At 34.9% G+C, this 24,269-nt stretch overlaps 2 protein-coding genes across 11 annotated transcripts in view; both read right to left on the reverse strand.

Moving 5' to 3' along the window:
- Positions 1-2,218: 2,218 nt before the first annotated feature.
- endouc (endonuclease, polyU-specific C) lies at positions 2,219-10,361 on the reverse strand. The gene is given in 8 exon segments (NM_001044974.1): positions 2,219-2,891; positions 3,852-4,002; positions 6,023-6,135; positions 6,438-6,559; positions 8,089-8,200; positions 8,280-8,379; positions 9,716-9,775; positions 10,139-10,361. Coding segments are annotated over 8 exon segments (930 nt in total). The 5' UTR covers positions 10,150-10,361; the 3' UTR covers positions 2,219-2,630.
- A 1,685-nt stretch (positions 10,362-12,046) lies between these two features.
- ppfibp1b (PPFIA binding protein 1b) overlaps positions 12,047-24,269 on the reverse strand; it is a 96,431-nt gene continuing 84,208 nt past the window's right edge. For 9 of the 10 annotated variants that reach the window (XM_073929237.1, XM_009293504.5, XM_073929236.1 and 6 more), the window contains 8 exons: positions 23,796-23,907; positions 23,571-23,659; positions 20,820-20,942; positions 20,611-20,736; positions 16,057-16,245; positions 15,469-15,636; positions 13,115-13,180; positions 12,047-13,016 (listed from right to left, as the gene is read on the reverse strand). In XM_073929237.1, coding sequence (XP_073785338.1) covers positions 12,948-13,016; positions 13,115-13,180; positions 15,469-15,636; positions 16,057-16,245; positions 20,611-20,736; positions 20,820-20,942; positions 23,571-23,659; positions 23,796-23,907 — 942 coding nt within the window. In that variant the 3' untranslated portion in view covers positions 12,047-12,947. 10 annotated transcript variants of the gene reach the window in all.

Here is a 24,269-nt window from a genome sequence, read left to right on the forward strand (position 1 = left end):
TCGATTGTTAGATGTCTTCTCTGTTGCAGTTATTTAAATTGTACACTGTTAACCCTTGCTGTAGATGATGCAGTAAATTAAATAATCCTAAAGTAGCCAGTATTTTACTGTAAAATGAGTAGAATTTGTATGAAATTGTGTAGTGCAGAGAATAAATGACAGTAATTTACTTTATGTAAAATTAAAGGTAGTATCTGTGATAATAAATGGTAATTTATTGTGTATTTATATGGTGCTATTTATAGTTACATTTTATTTTACAAGAGAAAACAAGTATTTAGGCAATAACACACACATGCACAGGCTGTCTGTCGTATTCTAAGCACAAATCTGTTGCCCATTTAAGGTAGTCAGGTGTTTGATTTGTTTACGCTCCATTCTCTATCAGTTCAGATGCAGAGTCATATGTTTTAAGCCTTAAATAAGAATCTACAATGAGTGTGTAAATGTGTTCAAATATGTTGAATGGTTTCTAAAATAACGTCTGTTTATCAAATCAAATTGTTGGTTTCTTGAACTGTGCACTTGAAAGCTACATTGTTAGCTAGTTAGAATCTCACAACTTCTACATTCCATTAAAGTATATGTATTAATTGGAGAACTCTTTATTGGTTTTACTATAATAAACAGATGCAAACAGTGTTATGTGCCTTTCTGGCAACTAAGCAGTTATTATACACAAAATCATTGAATTCCAATGTCCTCAGTTAGGTGACTTTGCACAGAAATCCTGACAGGGAATCACAAAAAATGATTCATACTGGATAGCCAGACGCAAACCTCCACTGTCAGAAATGCAAGTTGTGAAATAGTTGTTTTTAGAGCTGTGCTTCCACCTGTGAATTATATTAGAGATAAAAGAAATGTATGTTGTCGAGCTTTTTAAAGTAAATAAAAACAAATTATATATTTGGATCCTTGTTGTTGCTGACTTTTACTTTTGCAATAATAGTAAGATTTGCTTTTTGTCAAGTCAAACATGTTTCTAACCATATAGAGAATCTGTATGTTTTTTGATATGCATATATATATATATATATTGGCTGAAAAGTCAATTGCCCCATACTATTTGGTCCCTTAACGAGTGGGGGGCACAAATGCAAACTGTTGTAATTCCCACATATATATATATTATGTATATTACTATTATGCTGATGAGATCAGAGCTGGGCAAATGCAGTTGATGAGATCAGGGCTGGGGTAATAAAGTTTATATTGCTGACTTCAATACTTCATTTGCATGCTTTGTTTGGACATCTCCCCTCCTCCTAAGGAGACATTATAGACAGGTAATCTTTGTCTCAATTCAGACTTGCAGACACATGGACTTCGTGAAGACGCTGTGTGACTGCAGATTAACCAACACGTCTCGATAAAGGAATTCTGCTTGTTTTTATGTCTCTTGGACTGGGTTCTTTCTTTTTCATTATTTAATTTTTTTTCCAACAATGTACATTCACAGGCCACTTTATTAGGTACACCTTAATAGTATCAGGTTGGACCCCCTTTTGCCTTCAGAACGGCCTTAATCCTTCGTGGCATAGGTTCAACAAGGTACTGGAAATATTCCTCTGAGATTTTGGTCCATATTGACATGATAGCATCATGCAGTTTCTGCAGATTTGTCAGCTGCACATCCATGATACAAATCTCCTGTTTCACCACATCCCAAAGGTGCTCTTTTGAATTGAGATGTGGTGACTGTGGAGATCTTTTGAGTACAGTGAACTAATTGTCATGTTCAAGAAACCAGTCTGAGATTATTCATGCTTTATGACATTATGTGTTATCCTACTGGAAGCAGCCATTAGAAGACGGGTCATAAAAGGATGGCCCATCCAGCTCAAAGTTGGACGTTGTGCATTCAGAACTGCCGCTCACTGGATATTTTCTCTTTTTCAGACCATTCTCTGTGAACCCTAGAGATGGTTGTGGTGAAAATCCTAGTAGATCAGGAGTTCCTGAAATACTCAGACCAGCCCATCTGGCACCAACAATCATGCCACTTTTAAAGTCACTTAAATGACCTTTCTTCTGCATTTTGATGCTTGGTTTGAACTGCAGCAGATCGTCTTGACCATGTCTACATGCATTGAGTTGCTGTCATGTGATTAACTGATTAGAAATTTGCATTAACGAGCAGTTGGACATGTGTACCTAATAAAGTGGCCTATGAGTGTACTATACATGTATGTAGCCGAGAGTGAGCGAGAAAGAGTTTTATTGAGTAATTCTTGATTTATTGATTCTGTAAAAAATAAAAGTATGTAAACGGTTATGTGCTTTTTTTTCCATAACCAATTATGCATAAAACAACAGTCAGAATCAAAATACGTGAATACATTTTAAAAAAATGACCATATCAAAGTCAATTCTGATTAAACACTATAAGCATGCTAGTATTTAAAACTTACTGTTTTTAACTGTAAAAGCATTCTGAAGTTGACCAAATTAGCAAAATGTATCTCGCAAAGTAAACAAGCATCTAAAATGAAGACATCTGCAATACAAAATAAATGTTCAAAGTGGCTCTGGACCAAAGTGTCAGCTAAAAGACTAAATGTAAATGTCTCTGTATTAAAAACTAAGATATGCCTTTATAACTTGTGAACAGCTACAGTATGTGTGGTCTACATGTGTCTGTTGTTGCTGCTCAGCAGTTTAGGGTAGGCCGTCCCAATACAGCGACCATGTCTGTGCACCACCATCTCCAGCTGGTACTCGTCCAGATTGACAACGGCGGTGGTGGTCTTCTCAGTGGACGTCAGGAATAGGATGGTAAAAACGGCCATTTCAAACTCAGGGCTCACACCCACAAATGCACTCGCCACTGGCTTGACCAAACCGTGCCAGCTGAACTGCACATTCAACACATGGTCATCCGCATCAGGCTGCATGGAGGAAATGAACAGAACAAGAACAGATTCAGCAGAGCCTGTACACAGAACAATCAAATCAATTACAGAGAGGACGACAAACCAACTAAAGGCCCCATTTACTCCTTCATTTTGTTTTAGTCAGGGTAAAAGGAAGTGGGAAAGGGGTATACTGTACTTTAATGAACATCACAATGATTTTAGGGATGCACTGATCCTGATTTTTGGCCAGATTTAAAAAATGCAGACAACAGGGGAACTTCAAGTATCACATCAGGTAGAACAGTGGTTCTCAAAGTGGGGGTCGTGGGACAATGACAAGGGTGATTTCGCTTGGTGATTTCCAAAGCTTAAATAAATTTTATTAAACTATTTGAATTACCATATTTTATTCATGACCCACAGGAGATAGTTAATAGTTGCGTTAAAGAAACAACAACAAACAAACAAAATTCAGCCTTCAATGTTTATATTAAAAAGTAATTAGATTAATAAATGACTATAAAAAACATCAGATGGTTATTAGACTGTTGCATTTTTGTGTTGTCAGTATACTCATGTTTATATGCCTATAGTTGTATCAGCAATGTTGATATATTTACAGTATAGCCACCTTGAAAAATGGAGGTCGCAAGTCACTGACATGGTTATTTTGGGGGTCGTGGGCTGAAAAGTTTGGGAATCCCTGATGTAGAAAGCATTCAAACCCTCAGGGCCCACTATAGAGTACCAAATGGCTGAAAACATCTAAAACTTGATCATTGTGATCATGTGATGGTGTTTTTCTTATCAGGCCAATTAAGTTGACATTAAAAATAAGTAAATATCAGCTAATACTGATAGACCTGTTAATATATTGTGCATTACTGCCTGATATTGTTCACAATAACATCAAACTTTCATATATTCAGAGTATATTGAGGCCTTTAAAAAAGAGGAACAGACTTTATTTAAATGTTGAAATAAAAGTAGTACCACATCATTGGCTCTGGCTTTGTAGCCCTTGTAATCAAGGAGATTCTGTTTCTCCTGCAGGTAAAACTGGACCCAGTTGTGAAGCCCCATGATTTCTCTGCCAAACTTGGTTTCACCGACAAACACATGCTCGAACCCACTGGAGTCCTCCCTGGTTTGATGAAAGGGATGATTTTTATAATTAGAGCAGAAAACATACACAAGACTTGTCATGCTTTGTCATGAAAGCAAAGGTGAAAGAGGGGAAATATTGATACATCACAGCATCACAATCTTTTCTATCATAATCCAGCTAAATTATATCAATAAATAGACAGCCATATCAAAATATTGTAAACATTATATTATGCAATTTGGTTGAATATTAAAATGATTACTTTTTCTCACATTCTAGAGTTTCTGATGAATTTTTCCCCACAGTTGCAAGATTAAAACTCAAAATATGACTTTTCCTTGCAATTTTGAATTTATATCTTGTAATTCTGAGTAAATATTTTGCAATTCTGATGTTTTTTTCCTCACATTCGCAAGATAAAAACACTTTAAAAAATTACTTTCTAGCAATTTTGAATGAACATTTTGTAATTCTGAGTTTATATCTTGCAATTGTGATGTTTTTTTCTCAGTTGCAAGATTAAAACTCAAAAATCTGATGTTTTTCTTTTGCAATTTTGAATTTATATCTTGTCATTGTGATGTTTTTTTTTTCTTACAGTCGAAAGATAAAAACTCAAAAATATGACTTTTTTTTGCAATTTTGAATTTATATCTTGTAATTTAGAGTTTATATCTTGCAATTCTGATGTTTTTTTCCTCACAGTCGCAAGATAAATACTTAAAAAAATGCTAAAAAGTCTTTTTTTTTATTAACATTTTATAATTCTGAGTTTATATTTAGCAATTCAGATGTTTTATTTTTCAAAGTTGCAAGATAAACTCAATTACTTCCTTGCCATTTTGAATGTACATTTTGCAATTAGGTTTATATACATTTATAGTACAATTCCAGCTTTTTTCTTATGATTGCAAAATAAAGCTTAGAATTCAGAGTTCGTCTTGCGTTTTTGAGCTTATATCTTTGTATTCTCAGATTACATCATGCAATTCTGAAGAAAAAACTATAGGCCCTATCATACACCTGGCACAATAAGGCACAAGACGTGTATGGCATGATTTGTTGCTATTTTCAGACCAGCACTACCCTAATTTTCACGTTTTGCACCACATTGTTTAAATGGTAAATCTATTTACGCCACTTTGTGGACTCATGGGTGTTCCGGTCTGTTAAGGCGCGTTGTTGGCACGTTGCTATTTTGAGAAACTGAGATAGACTGCGCCGTTGACTATCTAAAAGTTGGTCTGAAGTGCAGCACAGAGGGCATTGGTTATGCGCCTATGTGGGTTCAAATCCTAAAACATTACCTACATGCTTTCATATCGGGGGGCTTTTTCAGTTTATTCATGACAATTTGCATTTGTATAATGTTATTATTATTAGCAGCATTATTTATTATATGCATATTTTTATTTATTTGAATAAAAACAAGCTTGGATTTGTCCACATTGTCCACATATTCATTTATTTATTCAAACGGAATTTAGAAATAGTTTTGAAACAAATCTTTGCAATTAACAAACTAAATAAATATGTAGGCTGATGGATGTCTTTAGTGGAGTGTGTGCAACACTGTTTTCTTATCTATGAAAGTAAAGGAGAAAAGAGTGAAAGCAAAGTAAAGAGAAAGTAAAAAGGCAGAATGGAGGGGGCTCGTTCTTTATCCTCACTCTACAGACGCTGTTTAACTGTTTTTTCACTAGAGAACCGTACAGTTTATCCACTTATAAAGTCCGCCATGCAAATAGCAAATGCGCTATGGCACAACACAAATGACTCTTAAAAGGAATGGGAGATGAGACTCTGATTGAATGAATGCATGTTATGCTCAAAACACACCCAGAACTCATTAAGAGAATAAGCACAACCCTGTTAGACCATGCACCATGCGGCAAACCATACATAAATTTTTTATCCTTAAAATAGCAAAAGTGGATTTGGACATGCCCTGTCTGCATTGCAATCTGTTAACTCAATGCACTCATCAGCTTAGTCAAATTTGCAAGATATAAATTAGCAATTTGGAAAATGTCATCTTATTTTTATTTTCACTTACCCTCCGTTTCTCTCTCTATGATACAGGCGGAACCACATGTAGTACAGCTGACTCTTAAACTGTCTCAGATCCGAGCGGGATTTTCCCTTTCCAATCAGGTACTGGTGGGCTCGCTGAGGAAATGCAAACATGATTTAACATAGGACTGAACCCACTGAACTCGTGACCCATAATCATCATCATACGCCCTTCCACATTCCTCTCCCATTTTTATAATATGCCGCTTCCAAGAACAGGGTGTGGAAGGGAACAACCACAATATTTTGGTTAGCAACGGAAAAAAGGTGAATCTTCTCTTTATAATAAAACTTTGATAGCTTTCTTTTTTTATTCCTTTCAAATACAAAAGAAGGAGATGCATTCTCTTAGGGTAAAGGGAATAGTTTGATTTATACAAGGTGAATTTCTACAATACCTTCATGACTGCTGTTTCTAAGATAGCATCCAGAAAGGAGTTATTTTCGGTCACTTCTTCAGCGGTCACTCTCTCTGCCACACCAGTGGACCTCTCATAGTTGTCCAAAAGCTTCATAAAACCTGTTGTTTTAAATCACCATTTACCAGCATCAGGGAGAAGAATAAAAAAAGAAGAATCACGTCTGGAAATTTTGGTGTGTAAATTACACATTAACAAACCTATTTTTGAAAATAAAACATTTTCTTGTTTAGTCTGATCTGTACTTAAAATATATTAAATGAGCAGTCTGAATCAGTGTTTCTCAACCATGTTCCTAGAGGACCACCAACACTGCATGTTTTGGACATCTCCTTTGTCTGTCACACCCAATACAGGTCTTTCAGTTAAAAGCTAAGGAGCTGATGATCAGACTCAGGGGTGTTTGCTTAAAGAAACTTGAAAAATGTGCAGAGCTGGTGGTCCTCCAGGAAGTTCAGGAACATGGTAGAAAAACACTGTTCTAAATTGTATTATATTGAAATGAAATCAAAGAGGGAAAATCAATACCTTTTAAGACCTTAAGATTCTTTCCATACATCTTAAGATGTCATCATTATTTTACTGTAAGTTTCAACCGGTAATGACATTTGAACTTACAGTATATTTACTAAATACTGATTGTAAGAAACTAATCTTAAACTAAAACATTATATATACACTGAATTGAAACGCTAATCCAGCAGGAGACACCTACTGACCAGCAGAAATAACCTTGGTTACTGAAGAAAGTAAAACAATGTGATGTCTAATAGAGCAGGATTTGATCAGTTTCATAAACTATCCCCATATTAGCATCCCAATATTCAGATTAAATTCAGGCAAGCTTTAGCATACAACTATACTTTGCATAATCAAAAACCATACAAAATGGAATACCTTGTAAAATAGATCAAATTTAATATTTTAAGGGCTTTTAATTTCTCTATGTAGAGTTTTAATACTTTTTAAAACCCTGTGGACACCCTGTTAATTTTTATTATTGTTATATATTTAAATCTATTTTATATATTTTTTATACTGGCTGCTAACAAATGGGTAAAGCCCACTGAGATGCTTAAATATAGTGATTTAATATTTCATCAGATAGTTCTTGTTCACAAGATTTTTGATTTATAATCTATGAAAGATCTGTAAACCTTCCTTTGGTAGAAATATTGACAATGCATGCAACTAGTATTATTTGCTAAAATATTTGTCAGAATATTTATAAATATTTTAATGCTGTCTTGCCTTTTTTTTTTGGTATGTAAATAATTTCAGTCTTAAACTTTATTATTCTGCTCAATCCATTTTTCCAAAATATGTGATAGAATTGACAGGCATTGCTGTTTCATATGAACATTCAAATGTTTGGTAATGTTGCACCAGGCAACAATTAAACAAATGGATAATTTCATAAATCACGAGAAAAGACTGAATTCCCTGTAACAGTTCCAGCAGTTGATTGTAAGATTAACTGCCTGCCTAAAACACAGCTGTTTCTTGGCGTGTCTCCTTTAAATCATCTGAGCACAGATCTCTGTACAAACTGTTTTGCAAACTGACAAAATAAATAAATGTGGCTAGTCTCTTAGGTGTTATTTCAGGAAATATAAAGAAAAGAACATACGTGCATAAGTGGTAATAGAGCTCAGTTTGGCCTCATCGACATTAACAAACAGTGGTGATGAGGCATGGTCTACCACATTTGTGCTTCCCTGTGGTATGTAACCAGCTTTGCCCTAAAAGAAATGCAAGATGCTTTACTGTCATGACCTGTCACCGTAGTTACTATTCAGGGGGTAAAAAAAATACTGAAACCTGTAGTGAGATGTTGTAATTAGTCAGAGGCTCCATGCGATTTACATCCAGCTTCCAGAGCTCATTAAAAATATTCGAAAGCTCCTGGTTCACAGTTTGACTGAGAATGTAAGGGGAAAAGTTAATTGCATTAAATGTTGTTGTATAAATTGTACATAAAAAGCTTTCACATAAAGCATTTATATATATATATATATATATATATATATATATATATATATATATATATATATATATATATATATATATATATATACTCATCGGCCACTTTATTAGGTACACCTGTCCAACTGCTTGTAATGCAAATAGAAAGGCATGTAGACATGGTCAAGATGATCTGCTGCAGTTCAAACTGAGCATCAGAATGGGGGAAGAAAGATGATTTAAGTGACCATGAACGTGGCATGATTGTTGGCGTCAGACTGGCTAGTCTGAGTATTTCAGAAACTGTTGATCTACTGACATTTTCAAGCACAACCATCTCTAAGGTTTACAGAGAATGGTCTGAAAAAGAGAAAATATCCAGTGAGCGGCAGTTCTGTGGGAGCAACTGCCTTGTTTATGCCAGAAGTCAGAGGAGAATGGCCAGACTGGTACGAGCTGATAGAAAGGCACCAGTAAGTCAAATAACCACTCGTTTCAACCGAGGTATGCAGAAGAGCATCTCTGAATGCACAACATGTCCAACCTTGAGGTTGATGGGCTACAACAGCAGCAGCAGACCACACCGGGTGCCACCCCTGTCAACTAAGAGCAGGAAACTAAGACTACAATTCGCAGAGACTCACCAAAATTGGACAATAGATGGGAAAACATTGCCTGGTCTGATGAGTCTCGATTTCTGCTGCGACATTCGGATGGTAGGGTCAGAATTTGGTGTCAACAACATGAAAACATCAATCCATCCAGCCTTGTATCAATGGTTCAGGCTGGTGGTGGTGGTGTAATGGTGTGGGGGATATTTTCTTGCCACACTTTGGGGCCATTAGTACCAATTGAGCATCATGTCAACACCACAGCCTACTTGAGAATTGCTGCTGACCATGTCCATTCCCTTATTACCACGGTGTACCCATCTTCTGATGGCTACATCCAGCAGGATAACGCGCTATGTCATAAAGCGCAAATCATCTCAGACTGGTTTCTTGAACATGACAATGAGTTCACTGTACTCAAATGGCCTCCACAGTCTCCAGATCGCAATCCAATAGAGCCCCTTGGGGATGTGATGGAATGGGAGATTCACATCATGGACAAATCTGCAGCAACTACGTAATGCTTTCATGTCAATATGGACAAAAATCTCAGAGGAATTTTCCATTACCTTGATGAATTTATGCCACAAAGGATTAAGGCTGTTTTTAAGGTAAAAGTCCAACCTGTTACTAGTAAGGTGTACCTAATAAAGTGCCTAATATATGGGTACAATAATTTACCTTGATGCATCAGTGAGCGTAAACAGTGACAACAGCACAGGGATCCATCCAAAATCATATCTGTAACATGTAAACACACACACACACACACACACACACACACACACACACACACACACAAAAGAATGTATACAAATTATGTCGTTAGAATTATATAAAGATGTAATTTAAGCGGACAAAAGTTAATCTCATCCTGGAATTTACAGTTTAGAGAAATGCTGTAAAAGTTAAGTTTGCATAGAGAATATACAAAATAAGTAAACAAAATAATTAACACCAATTTAGAAGGTTACAAAAGCAAGACAAATCTTAACCACGTCAAGCTTAATGCCCTTTGGTAAAAAAAATAATGATAATAAAAACATTCTGCTTTTAAAACAAGTCAAAAGATTTAGTTGAAGAAAAAACAAGTTTTCCACATACCCCCTGGCCATGGTGGTTGGTATAATGCGCGTGCACAGATGAACGCGAAGTATTTGTGTGGTTTTTCCTCTTTTGTTGAAGGTCTTACACTAAAGCTCACACAGTGAAGTGGCCCCTGGTGAAGCTCTCATGCCTGAATACACTCAAATGCATTCACCGAGTCAATCCATCTCTGCCACAGCAGTAGAAAAGACTGAGGGATAGACGGGAAAAGCACTTCAAACTAGAGCTTTGGGGGGCGGGGCATATTGGAAGTCGAGGAAGAGACTTTAACAAAGTTATTTTTAACTGGTTTATCGGATATTAATCATACAGAACTTTTCTAAAGCTGTGAGCTGCTATAATAACCAATATTAGGTATTGGTTTTGTTTTCCAGGTTATCCTTCTAGAGCTTTAGTTAGGTTTAGAAACCGGTGTCTCCATCTATCGCTTTCAGGCACGTTACAACAAACATGAAACGTTCTTCTAACGTTATATTTTAAAGAGACAAAAATAGTGCGTCTTGTTTAGGATTTTTTTTTATTTTATTGCAATCAGAAAACAACTTTAAACAACGCAAAAATAGCTTAAAAAGAACGTAAAACAAGTCGATAAACTTATGCAAACATAGTGTTAAACATAACACTGAACGTTTTCAACATTAAAATATTACTCTCTCAAGTACACGTTAGTTACAATTTCATAATATCTAGATTCATTTCTCTGAAACCAGTCATAGTAATATACCCCACATGAAAAAAAGTACTTCATAATAAATTTAGTTTTTGAACCAAGTTCTTGCACTCATTTTCTGTGATTCTTTAGTTGCTGAAGTAGTACATTAGCAATGTTTATCAACATTTTTTCAACAACTATTGTACTACTCATTTAGTGTAAGATTATGGATGTAACAGATGTGAAATTGCCACTTGTGTGACTTTGGTAAATCAAATCAAATTGTTTGAAAACATTGAAATATATATATATATATATATATATATATATATATATATATATATATATATATATATATATATATATATATRTGTGTGTGTGTRTATATATATATATATATATATATATATATATATATATATATATATATATATATATATATATATATATATATATATATATAAATATTCAGTAAGAAATATTTCAGTTAAGTAGTATTTCAATATCCTAGAACTATCCCAGAAAGAGTTTCGTTATTTTGGTAAAAACTTTTTTTCACGGTACAGTTGACATTTGCATGGAATTGTTCAAATGATGTAGACAGTATAACACTTTTAACATAATTCAAAAATACTACAGTATTTACTGTGAATCACCATAATATATTCTCCATGTGGTATCGGGTTAGAATTTGATTATTTTCCTAAAGGTTACATGGTAATATTCTAATTTTTATATCCATACTATTAGTCTGCAAAACCAGGTAGGCAATTTCTATGCTCTGACTTCATGCGCGCCCTATAGGAAGCCCACAGGAGTCAGCCATGAAAAACAGGATTTAATCAATTGATCGGTTTATTTCTAAAAACTGAAAGCATAAACTACACATAAAACACAATAAATATAGATATACTAATATATAAATAACTATTTATAACTAATGCAAAAAAGAGAAACTTCTGCAAACTGTCCAACAGATGGTGCTGTTTAACAAATTATGGACTGCTGCTTTTTTCTAATTTTGTAAATAAACATCAATATAAAATCCCCTTAAAATAAAACGTTTTAAACGCTTTCATTTCTTTGAAATGAAAATAATGGACAAATTACGTAAACTACCGCACTGCAGCTTTTATTTTGTATTTGTATTGTATATTATTACTAGTTATATAATACATCTGCTCAGCGCTTACTTTAATATATAGCACTAACTGTTGAACTAAGCGACACACAAATGCAACAAACAAAGCCAGCAAGTTTTTCATCTTTTATTCTCCTTTAAAAAAAACGAGTAAACGTCAACAAAGTACAAACATGTAACTCTGAAATGGTTATGAGTGGCACTATATATTTATTTTAAATATAATTCCCAGCTGCTTACAATTTTGTGCTTATGCCAGTATTGCATTAAATATTGATGCTACATGATAGCATTTTCATAAATGAGAACGTTGCCATCCTTTAAGTACTGCAGCAGTGGAAAAATAAATCAGAATAAACGCTCATTAAAGTACAAATATTTTATCCAAACAAGCCTTAAATAACATGCAAACCTTTACAAACAAGATGTAAAATATTGTACAGAATTTTGCATGCAAATGCTTTAAGCATATGCATTAATTCTGCATATACTGGCTTAAGAAAAGAAAATGTACAAGTCAAAAACATCTAAACTTTTAACATCATGTTTAAGAATGCACCTGGATCCAACAGGTCAATGCTAGTATCAGTATTAGCAGTGTACAACTTTAACTTATCCATATAAAATATATCTTTGATTTTGACTGAAAGTGTCATTGTGCTCTTCTGCCACCATAACAACTGGCACAAACACCAATATATGTAACAACCTGTCACAGATTTATCCAGGAAGATGATTTAAAAATGACCAGCAAACTTCAGTAGGACTGCTATTCATTTTAAGAAAAAAAAAAAAAACAGCATAAAATAAACAAGACCACTAACAATCTGATAAAAAACAGGACAGACATTCTTCAAACTCTCTTATTATTACAATGTTCTTAGAAGGCATATTGTAACGTAATAAATACTTTGAAATGGTGTTTCATGGAGCTGACGTGTATATTTGGCATTCATATGGAGGTGTTGGCACAGTCAGTTGGCATTAAAGCAGCGAGAGTGAGGGTCCCCTTCTCACACGTTGGAGTCGTCATCCTTCACGCTGGCATTGGGGAAGAAGAACTCGTCATCCTTCAGCATACTCTGAACACGAGACACGAGACACACACACACACACACAGATCAGCTTGACTGTACATTAAGCAGCAGCAGAGGTTAGAGCATGCACAGTTGTTTGTTACCGTTAAGTTGTTGATGCCCTCAGAGAAAGCGCCAATCTGTCTCACTGTCCCTTCAGAGTCTTCCATCTGGGCCATAAAAAAGTGCAAAGATGAGCAAAAAGTTGCATAGGTATTATTAGTTTATTTATTTACATGTTATTAACTGAATCTGCAGGTTAATTACATATAATAACTAAATAGTATTAGAAAATAATAACCGAACTTGCACAATAGGTCAAATGTTTGGACGTTTTTTTTTTTTATTTATTTTGTATCTCTTACACCAATCAAGATTATTTTTAATATTAGTATTGTGAAATTTCATTTATATATTTTTTTGAATTTTATTTTCTGTGTATTTTAAACTAATGATAAAATTTATTCTTGCAATATAATAATGAATCCGATTTTTAAACAGCCATTTTGTACATTTCAAATGAATCTAAAAATGTTTACTGTTGATAAAATGCGGAGTAAAAGTACTATACAAGTCTTTAAAGTCACTTTTCATGAGCTAAAGCTTCAAGTAATGTCTACGTAATATGTGGTAAATCATAAGAAAAACAATGAAAGTTGAAATTTATTACAGCATATCATAAAACACGCAACAATCTCTTTAGTTTTAATTTATTTTTATATCTATGTAAATAGATAATGCTTGCACAGCACTAATGATGGAAGGCCATGCTGTTGGCCAAGAAAAGAAGTAAAAACATCTAACCTCCATTTCAGTATACAGATATTTGTCAAACTAAGTTTAGATAATCTTGATAGTATTGTTAAATCAGTGATAGTAGGTAAAACTATTTCTATTGTAAAGCCACGATCACACTGCACTTTTCGCTCCATAGACTTCCATTCATAGGCATAAGCAGGCATGAGATGATAACTGTTATCCACGGTATACCACAATTTAGAAAAGTCAAGGTTTTAAAACTGCCAAAAATTTTCAGTAATACCGTTACTAAAGTATGTGTAAGATTTTTTTTATTTACTTTTTTTTAGGACAACAGTATCACCAGCAGAAAACATGCAAAGATGGCATTTTAAATGAGAGAAAACTTGTGTTAAAGGAAGTATTGAAGACAGCAGAGGTCAGCAATTCATTTGAATTATTTAGCCTGACATGTTCACTGCTGCAAAATATTAGAAATGTTTCTCAAAAAATATATATATATATTGTGTTAAATAGGAAAAATCTTTGTTGTTTTTTACTATAACTTATTTTAGAGCATTAATCATAATACGGTAATACAGTGATTATGTGATTGCGTTAGACCAATAGAAGATAATTTAAAATAAGAAATTTAAAATATGGAGCAATCGCACACTTTTATTAACGTCTAATGATATTGTTTAATACCCCCCCTTTTCACAGCGCCATAAGAATTTTGCAAGTACAAGCTCTAGTGTGTCTGCAGCTTTAGTCACTTTGGACAAAAAATGTCTGCTAAATGACTAGATGTAAAAGTAATTTCCATGATTTTTCCAAAACCTTGTGGGTTTTTCTGCTTTTCCAAAACTTTTCTAAGCCTGAAAAATTCCACGTCAAAGTTCCATGACTTTTCCAGGTTTTCCATGACCATATGAGCCCTGTAATAAAAACTGTGCAGACATTTCTTAAACTCTCTTATAATTACAATATTTTATGTTAAAAGTTTTGGCAATTATTTATCTCTTAAATGAAACTGATACAAAATAAAAATAAATAAAATATTACAATGGGGCCACAGAGAGGCTCAGTGGTTAGCACTGTCGCCTCGCAGCAAGAAGGTTGCTGGTTTGAGTCCCGGCTGGGTCAATTGGCATTTCTGTGTGGAGTCTGCATGTTCTCCCCATGTTGGCGTGGGTTTCCTCAGGGTGTTTTGGTTTTTCCCCATAAGTCCAAAGACATGCGCTATAGGTGAGCTGAATAAACTAAATTGCCGTAGTGTGCCGTAGTATTGCTAGTACTGAGTTGGAGCTGAAAGTGCATCCGCTGTAAAAAACATATGCTGGATAAGTAGGTGGTTCATTCCACTGTGGCATCCCCAGATGAATAATGGGACTAAGCTGAAGGAAAACGAATGATGAAAATGTTACAACATTTTTACAGTAAATTTAGTAGACTGACCAATAGTTTATATTTTGTAATATTAAAACATTTCAAATATCATAGAAAATTAAACAATATTCGGTGAGTATTGCATGTGTGTTTTGCAGTATTAAATAATGTTAATTATTAAGTTAATGACTAACCAATTAACTAATATAAAACTGGAAAGTCCAAATGTTCCAGCTGACCACCAGAAAGCAAGGTTGATCAGTGTGAGCAGTCACAGCTATTCACACTGGCACTCTGAATCCATCATGCACTAAAAAACCTCGATCTTTACCTGATCCAGTCGATCGAGGTCATCATCATAGATCTGGAGCTCCATGCCTCTGTAGCCCTTCTGGAAGCTGCGTCCTTTGGGCATCTCCACATCCATGGGACACACATACTCTTCATTGTCCTCCTGCTTCTTTTTTCTCCCAAACCCCACAAATGCCAGCTTATGTGGCTAAAAATGGACAAAAATCGTGTGCAGTCAAAATCATTAGGCCTCTTGTGAATTTGTTTTCTTTTTTAAATATTTCTCAGATGTTTAACAGAGTAAGGAAAGTTTCACAGTATGTCTGATAACATTTTTTAGTCTAGAGTAAGTCTGACTTGCTTTGTTTTGGCTAGAATAAAAGGATTTTCCATAATTGAATCAGTTTTTTTTTATTATGTACTTTCATCATGGCAAAGATAAAAGAAATCAGTTATTATGAATGAGTTATTAAAACTATTATGTTTAGAAAAGTGTTGAAAAAATCTCTCCGTTGAAGAGAAATTGGGGGAAAATATACAGGGGGGCTAATAATTCTGACTCAACTGTAATCGTTTAAACTCCAAACTGAAGGAATCATCAGATAAATGAGCAATGTTGCGATCATACCTTGACTTTAGCCGTGGCAGTGAGTAAAGCGTAATCTGGATTCTCCAGACACTCCTGTTTGAGCTGCTGGGCCTCGGAACCCACCAGCAGGTTAAAGTGAGTGGCCAGATGCCTCCGCAGCAGAGTCTTATTGGGGGGAATATTCAGCAGCAGAGCCATCGTCTCCACATTAAAGCGAGGCTCCAGCACCTATAAACAACATGGTGTCTCATTTTAGTCGTGTGATATTTTGTCATGGAAATCATTAAGATAAGTGATGTTATTGTCATTTTAAAACCACATTATTCCACTGATTATATGATTATACAACATATACAACATAGTGCAAATAGGCATAAACACATTCAAGGGACAAAACTGTTTCCTTCTTAATGATGACATGAAATTAAAGTTTTTTTAGACTTTAGTATTATAGTTCATTTAAGGAAATCTATAAACTAGTGCGCACCAAAACAGAGACAAAATTCACATTTAGAAGATATAAATCTAATATAAACATACAAAGCTGGCAGTTCGTCACTCCCGCCTAAATGTATTAGCACTTTTTCTCACATCACCTCATCCGCTTGTGAAGTCGTGATGTATCGGTAACGTATGGAATACTGTTTCCGGGTCAAGTCGCTACTCGTTTGAATTGATAAAATATTCCTTTATGAACACTTTTTAGTCCTATCACACATAAAAATGTATTTTATATAAAATTATAGTGTACACGTCTGTCTCTGGACTTGCTGCATCACAAATACCAAAATTGTAACAATTTATAAAAAATTAATCACAATCTGGCCATTGGAAATTCAGTATGGATATACATATTGCGATCGTGATATTCGAAAGTATTACACTGCTTTGTAAACGTTTATTATTACCATTTGACGAGTCTCCTCATTCAGTTTCAAAGAGGGCTTGGACCCAGGAGCCCCTTCGCGTGACGTCACACTTAACAAGCGGATACTTCAGTTTCTCATCACATCATGACCAAACAAATGCTCTCTAGTACACAACATGCCTCGCCCCCTTCAAAATGTGCTTGATCTCAACCACTCTCACTTGCAGATTGGTGATAAAACAAGATGCCATTGGCTTTTTTTATAAAAAGAGGAGGAGCTACACTTCATCCCAGCATCTCTTCATGTTTCAGTTGAGATTACCGGTCCTAAAACATCGAATAAAAATGCACATTTCAAAGCACTTCACAGGACCTTTAATGTTGTTTATATGGTGCAGTTTGTAGGGCTACACGATCTGATATTGCGATGGTTTTTTTTTTAGCGTTATATATTGCAATACGAATATAATTTCAGCAGATGACTTGAATAGTGATCCTAAATTTAAAAAAAAAAAAAGTAAATTCAGTTGTTAAATCCAGATTTTTCCAAGTCCTTTTTCTCTTTTAATGACCTTGAAAAGGTGATCCATGCTTGTATTTTGGGAAGACTTGACTATTGCAACTCTCTATATGTGGGTATTAGTCAAAATGCCCTGAATAGATTGCAATTAGTACAAAATGCGGCTGCGAGACTTCTGACAGGGACTTGCAAGTATGAGCAGATATCCCCTGTTCTTTCCTCTTTGGGCTTGGCTGCCGGTTAGGTAATGGATTGATTTTAAACTAATAATTTTTGTTCTTAAATCCTAAAATGATCTGCCACCTCCTTACTTATAAGACATCCTACATGTATATAATCCTAGTAGGCCACTAAGGTCTTCTGATCAGTTTATTCTTTCAGTACCAGGTCCCAGTGTAAGCAAAGTGGGGATTGGGTTTTCGCTGTTATCGCCCCAAAACTCTGGAATGGGTTTCCACATCATATCAGACATGCTCCAACTCTATCTGTTTTTAAAAAGCTTCTGAAACTTCATGTTTGTTCTTTAGCACTTGAGTCTTTTTAATGTTGAGGGGTTTGCCTTATGATTTAATAGTTATGTATGTGGCTTTATTTGAATAGCTCCATTTGTAATGAAAACACTAATTTAGACTGATTGGGAAAATGTTGTAGGTGTGAATCAAACAAACTGCAAATATATATATATATATATATATATATATATATATATATATATATATATATATATATATATATATATATATATATATATATATATATATATATATACTAAAATAAAATAGAGCAAAGATAAAAATGATAATAAGCAATGCTTTATGGATTTCCAGAGAGTCAAACAGTAGTCAGATATTCAGGTACAAAAAATTAATAATCAAATGTAGAGTAAAATAACACTGCAGTCTTCATTACTGATCAACTATAAATCACAAATCAACAATACAGATACTGCAAAGCTACTATTGTGAATGCGCACATTGTGATATCGATGGTGAAATTATACATTTTGCAGCCCTAGTTTGTTGCTAAAAAAGTTAATATCAGTATATGAACTTTGACGCTGGTATTGGAAGATGTAAATGTCCTTGTAAAATAGCTTTAATGTTAAAAAAATTCATCAGCCTAAGACACTCAAAAAATATGTAAACATGTTGCCAATATGTATCAAGGTTAATGTCCATGTTTTTTACAAAAAGTCTATTGATACACATATATTTGCAATAAATATAGGATAAATATATTGATTATTGCAGCAAGCTTATATGATGTGCCTTTGATATCAACAGACTTGCAGTTTGTTTCCAAATGCATTTATGTCAGCATCGACATATAGAGCCATGTAGAGACCAATTTTAAGCACCGGCCAATGGATCCCCCTCCCCCCTCCAACTTCGCTTCCTGTCCAGCTACTATTCTATCAAAATAAAGCCAAAAAAGAAATTAATCTTAAAAAAAAAAAATGTGTGTTCAGTTACATTATGTGATTATAAGTTGTGAGCCAAGACTAGTATGAATGCTTACATCAAAAGTGTCCCTCTTATTTTTTAACGACAAAATTTCACATGTACATTTCAATAAATGATCCCTTGTGTCACGGGCTACCAGTGAGTGGGACACAGATTATGATCAAAAATCATAGCTGCCGTTCAGTGTTTTGGCACGCAGTAGACTATGAATACTTTGTTTTGGTGCACTTTCTCACAGCGAGCCTCATGATGATCATGTGTTGGGTCAGATGGTGGAGGGTAGGTGGTCTTTTATGGCTGTTTGAATGGTCTTTTAGTCATGGTTTTACAATCTTATATTTGTATATCATGTCTGAGCTATTTGCATTTTGTTCTGTTAGTTGGACATCTTTTTAAATGCGGAGTGAGGTTGTCACTTCTTGTGGTCGTATGTTATTGTGAATGACAAATAAAACAGTTTTCTGTTATGTTCAAAACAGTTGTAAATCTGATTTAATGCGTTTAGGCAACCTTTGGAAGTGGTCAAAAGTAAACAAGCGCAAACCATTTGTTGTGGTCCATTTTTAATTGGACTGACAAAAAAAAATCTTAGTGAGAGCTGCTAAATCTTCTCTGTAGATGTACTTATTCGGCATAGTTAATCCTATTGCAGAAATTATGGTCCCACTTTATATTAAATGTCCTTAACTACTACGTCTTTACATAAAAAAAATAAATACAATGTACTTACAGTGTTTATAATGTATTTGAGAACACTTGTGGTGCTTTTGAGTTGGGATAGAGGTTGGGTTATGGAAAGGTTTGGTGGCATGGGTAGGTTTAAGGGTGGGTTAAGGTGTATGGGATGGTCAACAGTGTATTTACAAATGTAATAACAAAAGTTACAGATGTAATTACATACATGTATTTAATCAAACATAAGTACACAGTAAATACATGTACTTACACAATATGTACATTGTAACAAACTATTAATTCCTGTGTAAGTACATATTAGTTTAGGCCACTTAATATAAGGTGGGACCGAAGTTATTAATCTGAAATTTATTTTAACAGTCTGGGATGAGTGCTTTTATAAAGGCTCTAACTTCAAGGGAAAATTAGTCTGGAGTTAGATAAGGGTATTGTTTTCCAGGAAAGTTCACTATGGATGTTAAATTCTTAGCTTTATCCACAACAGCTACTGTACATCGCCTAGTTCTGTCACTAAAGTAGTTTATATTTACATACAGTAAATGAATAACTATTTGAGGTATATTTTTGTTTTAAAAACAGTGAAAATCCTGAAATTACAAAAACATCAGCAAGGTAACTTCTATCTAGATAGTACGATAAAAGTTATTATGTTTGTCAATAAATGAAATTATATTTCATTTTCTATTTAAATAATCTGATTTAATTTGATTCAAAATTAAGTTATATCAATTTTATATTTATTTAGCCAGAAAACAGCACATATTTAGCACATCACACTTGTGGTGATGAGGCGAGACCCCCTCCTCAAAGTGCTTTGAATGTATGGCCATACACAGTAAATGCTGAGCTTGAGCAGATTCAGAATATTCACTGAGTAGCTCAGCAAACACATTTTAAACTTCCTTTTAGGCCTAAGGTAAAAAAGGAAAAAGAACTTTGCTTTAAGCATATCAGCAAAGACAAGTTCATGTTCAACTTTGACCACCACTACAAATCTTTCATATTCCAGCCCATAAACTTAACCACTGCAAAGTTTGTTTTTTTACCATCAGTCCTCCGTGTACTCCGCTGCCCCTCAGGTTGGGGGCATATTCAGCCAGATCAACAGACCGCAGCCACTCCATCACACGGTGGTTTGTCCATTGAGAGATCTCAGCAGGACTGATGTTGTTCTGAAATGATGGTGAGCATGAGAGTTGCTAGTATATGTAACAAAATAGCAGAAAAGCAGAGATCAGAGCTGGCCTCTTCTTACCTCATCTGAGGGTCTTCGCCGCAGGCAGTTGGGGTCGTAGTTGTTGAGCCGGAGCACCTGGATGGCTCTTTTAATACTAAGGTGATGAAGAACGCTGCCCACTTTCAGAGATAACAGGTCATCCTGATCAATACAAGTGGGAGAAGGTGCTACTCAATCAACTGAACATTGAACCATTCATTACACAACACCACCTGACAAAAGTCTTGTTGTCGATCCCAGTTGTAAGAGCAACACATAATAACTTGACTTCTAGTTGATTATATGGAAAAGTGGCAGAAGGTACATGTTTCAGATGAATCATGGACACAATATTCTCACAGAAAACAGTCACGTTTTGTGAAAGAAAAATCATAGTTTGGGGTTACATTAGTATGGGGGCGTGTGAGAGATCTGCAGAGTGGATGGCAACATCAACAGCCTGAGGTATCAAGACATTTGTGCTGCCTTTACATTACAACGAACAGGAGAGAGCAAATTCTTCAGCAGGATAGCGCTCCTTCTCTTACTTCAGCCTACACATTAAAGTTCCTGAAAGTAAAGAAGGTCAAGGTGCTTCAGGATTTGCCAGCCCAGTCACCAGACATGAACATTACTGAGCATGCCTGGGGTAAGATGAAGGAGGAGTCATTGAAGATGTATCCAAACAATCTTGATGAACTCTGCAAGAACACTTTCTTTGTCATTCCAGATGACTTTAATAATACGTTATTTGGGTCATTGCAGAGATGTATAGATGCTGTCCTCCAAACTCATGGGAGTCATACACAATATTCATTCTTTTTCCACTGCACCATGACTGTATGTTCTATACTGTACATTATTTCTGTTAAGTGACAAGACTATTGTCTAAGTCTGATCTTACTGTCCTAATTAAATAATTAAAAATCAAGGCATGATCATTTTGGTTTGGTTAAATAAGCGTAATCTAGAGGCCCTTGATTACAAATGATCAACTAGAAGTCAAGTTATTATTTGTTGTTCATAAAACTTAGATAGGTGACAAGATTTTTGTCAGGTAGTGTATACTGTAGATTAAGGTCTGCAATTCATTTTTTTTTTCCCAAATGACCTAATCAGAGCTGGTACATTAATACAATCAGGTTTAAAAAAAAAATACACTGCTCAAATTCATCTGAACATTCAATTGCAGTGCAATGTACAATAGATAACAGGAATATTTCGCAGCTTTTCATTCCAGTCAGCCAAGAGGTGACAAAAAGGTGCAAATTATTTCAGGAAAAATATTTTTTAATAGTTTTAATTTTAATTGTTAGAAGCACAGGTGCTCCTAAAATTCTTAACACGGAGCACCGCAGGACACAAAATAAAGTAACAAAATTATACATCTTTTTTAAATAAACACTTTATAATATATATTTTTAAAACTTTATATTTATGAAGGAATCCTCAATAAATTCCAAAACATTTTGATTTCCACAAAAAAACTGATGCTTACCTATAAAATACGAGTCTAATGCTGAATATACATCACAAAATTAAATTTCCTTTTAAAATATATTAAAGGGGTGGTCCAGAATGTAATTTTAAGGATTGGTTGTGTTTAAAGATGCAAAGCAATGTGTGCTCATTCTTCACTTGAAGAAAATCGCGTTATTTTTTTATAAATTTTACTTTGATTATATACAGCTACTTAGCTAACATGAAAACGACTGTCATATTTCCTAGTGCTCTGAAAGGCCCACCCTCAAGTGACTCTGATTGGTCATCTATCATAATGTGCTGTGATTCGCGGATCGGCTCCACGTCACGTCCGTACAAGCATGGGCTTTTGTGCCGTGTAAACAGTCAGTCAACCTCATGCCCGCTCTCTAAAACAAAATCTGACAAGTGTCTGTAAAGAGTGAAAATGGGGTGCAGCTCCTTTAAAAGAGATTGCCGTTGTGTGTGTGTGTGTGTGTATGTGTGTGTGAACTGTCTTTAGACGCGTGTAACATGAGAAGCGAATGTGCGCGGTACCAATGTTTATTTTTCTTTTTCTCTGATGCGCGGATTATTTTCTGTAATATACATTGATGCTGTTGACAGAAGAATAAAGCACTACATGTGGGATGTGACCTGTGTGAGCCTTGATTAATTTTTCTGCTGCTACACAAGTTAGGTGAGCTCTCCTGTATTTTTTTAACTCGACGTATTACACGACGTCTTTCACATATATTTTGAAAATGCATGTGTAAGTAATATGAATCGTTCACATATGTTTTGCAAGTTCATTATCTGAGATGTAAAACGCAGGAAATTACAGTGGCTCTGGCCACGCCCCTTAGCTGCGCAGTGTGTGTGTGCGGTAAAAGTATGTTTGTGATCTCACTGGCCCAGAAGAATTTTTTTGTAGTCCCCAAAATTCGTTCATTGTAGGCTTTGCTATGCTAACTCTGTAAAAACCGAGGTCTCCCTTTGCATTAAACTTTGAGCATTTTACATCCAGAGATGTTGTTTATGTTCACACAGCTACATTACACATCAACTAAAGTTTAAAATATGATATTGTACTGGCCAAACCCCTTTAAAACATTACACGAACTACATTTAATTAACATTAAAAGTGTCAAAGATATTTCTCAATATTGCTGTCTTTACTGTATTTCTGATCAAATATTGATGAACATACAAGTCTCATACAAAAACATGATTTGTTTCCAATTGTAATGTATATTAATAGCTAGTTTAACTCCTCATACAGTGATTAAAAACCTTGTGAAATGTAAAATGACTGAAAAAAAGACTAACCACAGTCATATAGTGAAGCATCCGTCCATCCACTCGGCCCTCGTCAAACTGAGTCTTGTACTGCGGGAGGCCGATGTCATCAAGCCACCCTAGAACAGAAATAATGGGGTTTCAACACAAATACAGTTCAGGACGTTATGAATAAATCAAGTAAAAGACTCAATATGACATTTTTGCGTTTGATTACTCTATTATACAATACTTTTATAAGTAACCGTTGCCTACTTGTAACCCAGTGGTAGTCTAGTTTGCCCTTGTTGTCGTCTTCCTCTGAGCCCAGAGCCTGCAGGGCCAGCTGGAGTTTCTTTCTGTGTAGCGGGTGTTTTATTCCCAGCTCCTGCACACAGAGAGAAGAACAGTCCCTGACCATGAGATTCAGAAGATTCTGATTATTACTAGTTTTAAATATGAATCAGGCTGTGTTTACAAGAGTGTGTTTTTGTTTAAAAGAATGTATTGCACCCACACTATGTGGGCTGAGTTTTTGCATCTCAAAAATGGAAAACAAAACATAATTTTATTTTAAAAAATTGTGATGTGACAGCAGAAAGCACATCCTGCATTTTTATTTTAAATGTCAAAATGTTGTTTTTTTAATGAGTGCACAGAAATAAAAGTTCACCTTTAACAAACTGGATTGTGCCTGAGAACCAGTGTTGCCAGATGTAGCTGATTTTTCCAGCCCACAAGTTTTCCAAA

The sequence above is a fragment of the Danio rerio genome, chromosome 18, assembly GCF_049306965.1.
Source record: "Danio rerio strain Tuebingen ecotype United States chromosome 18, GRCz12tu, whole genome shotgun sequence".
Lineage (NCBI taxonomy): Eukaryota > Metazoa > Chordata > Actinopteri > Cypriniformes > Danionidae > Danio > Danio rerio.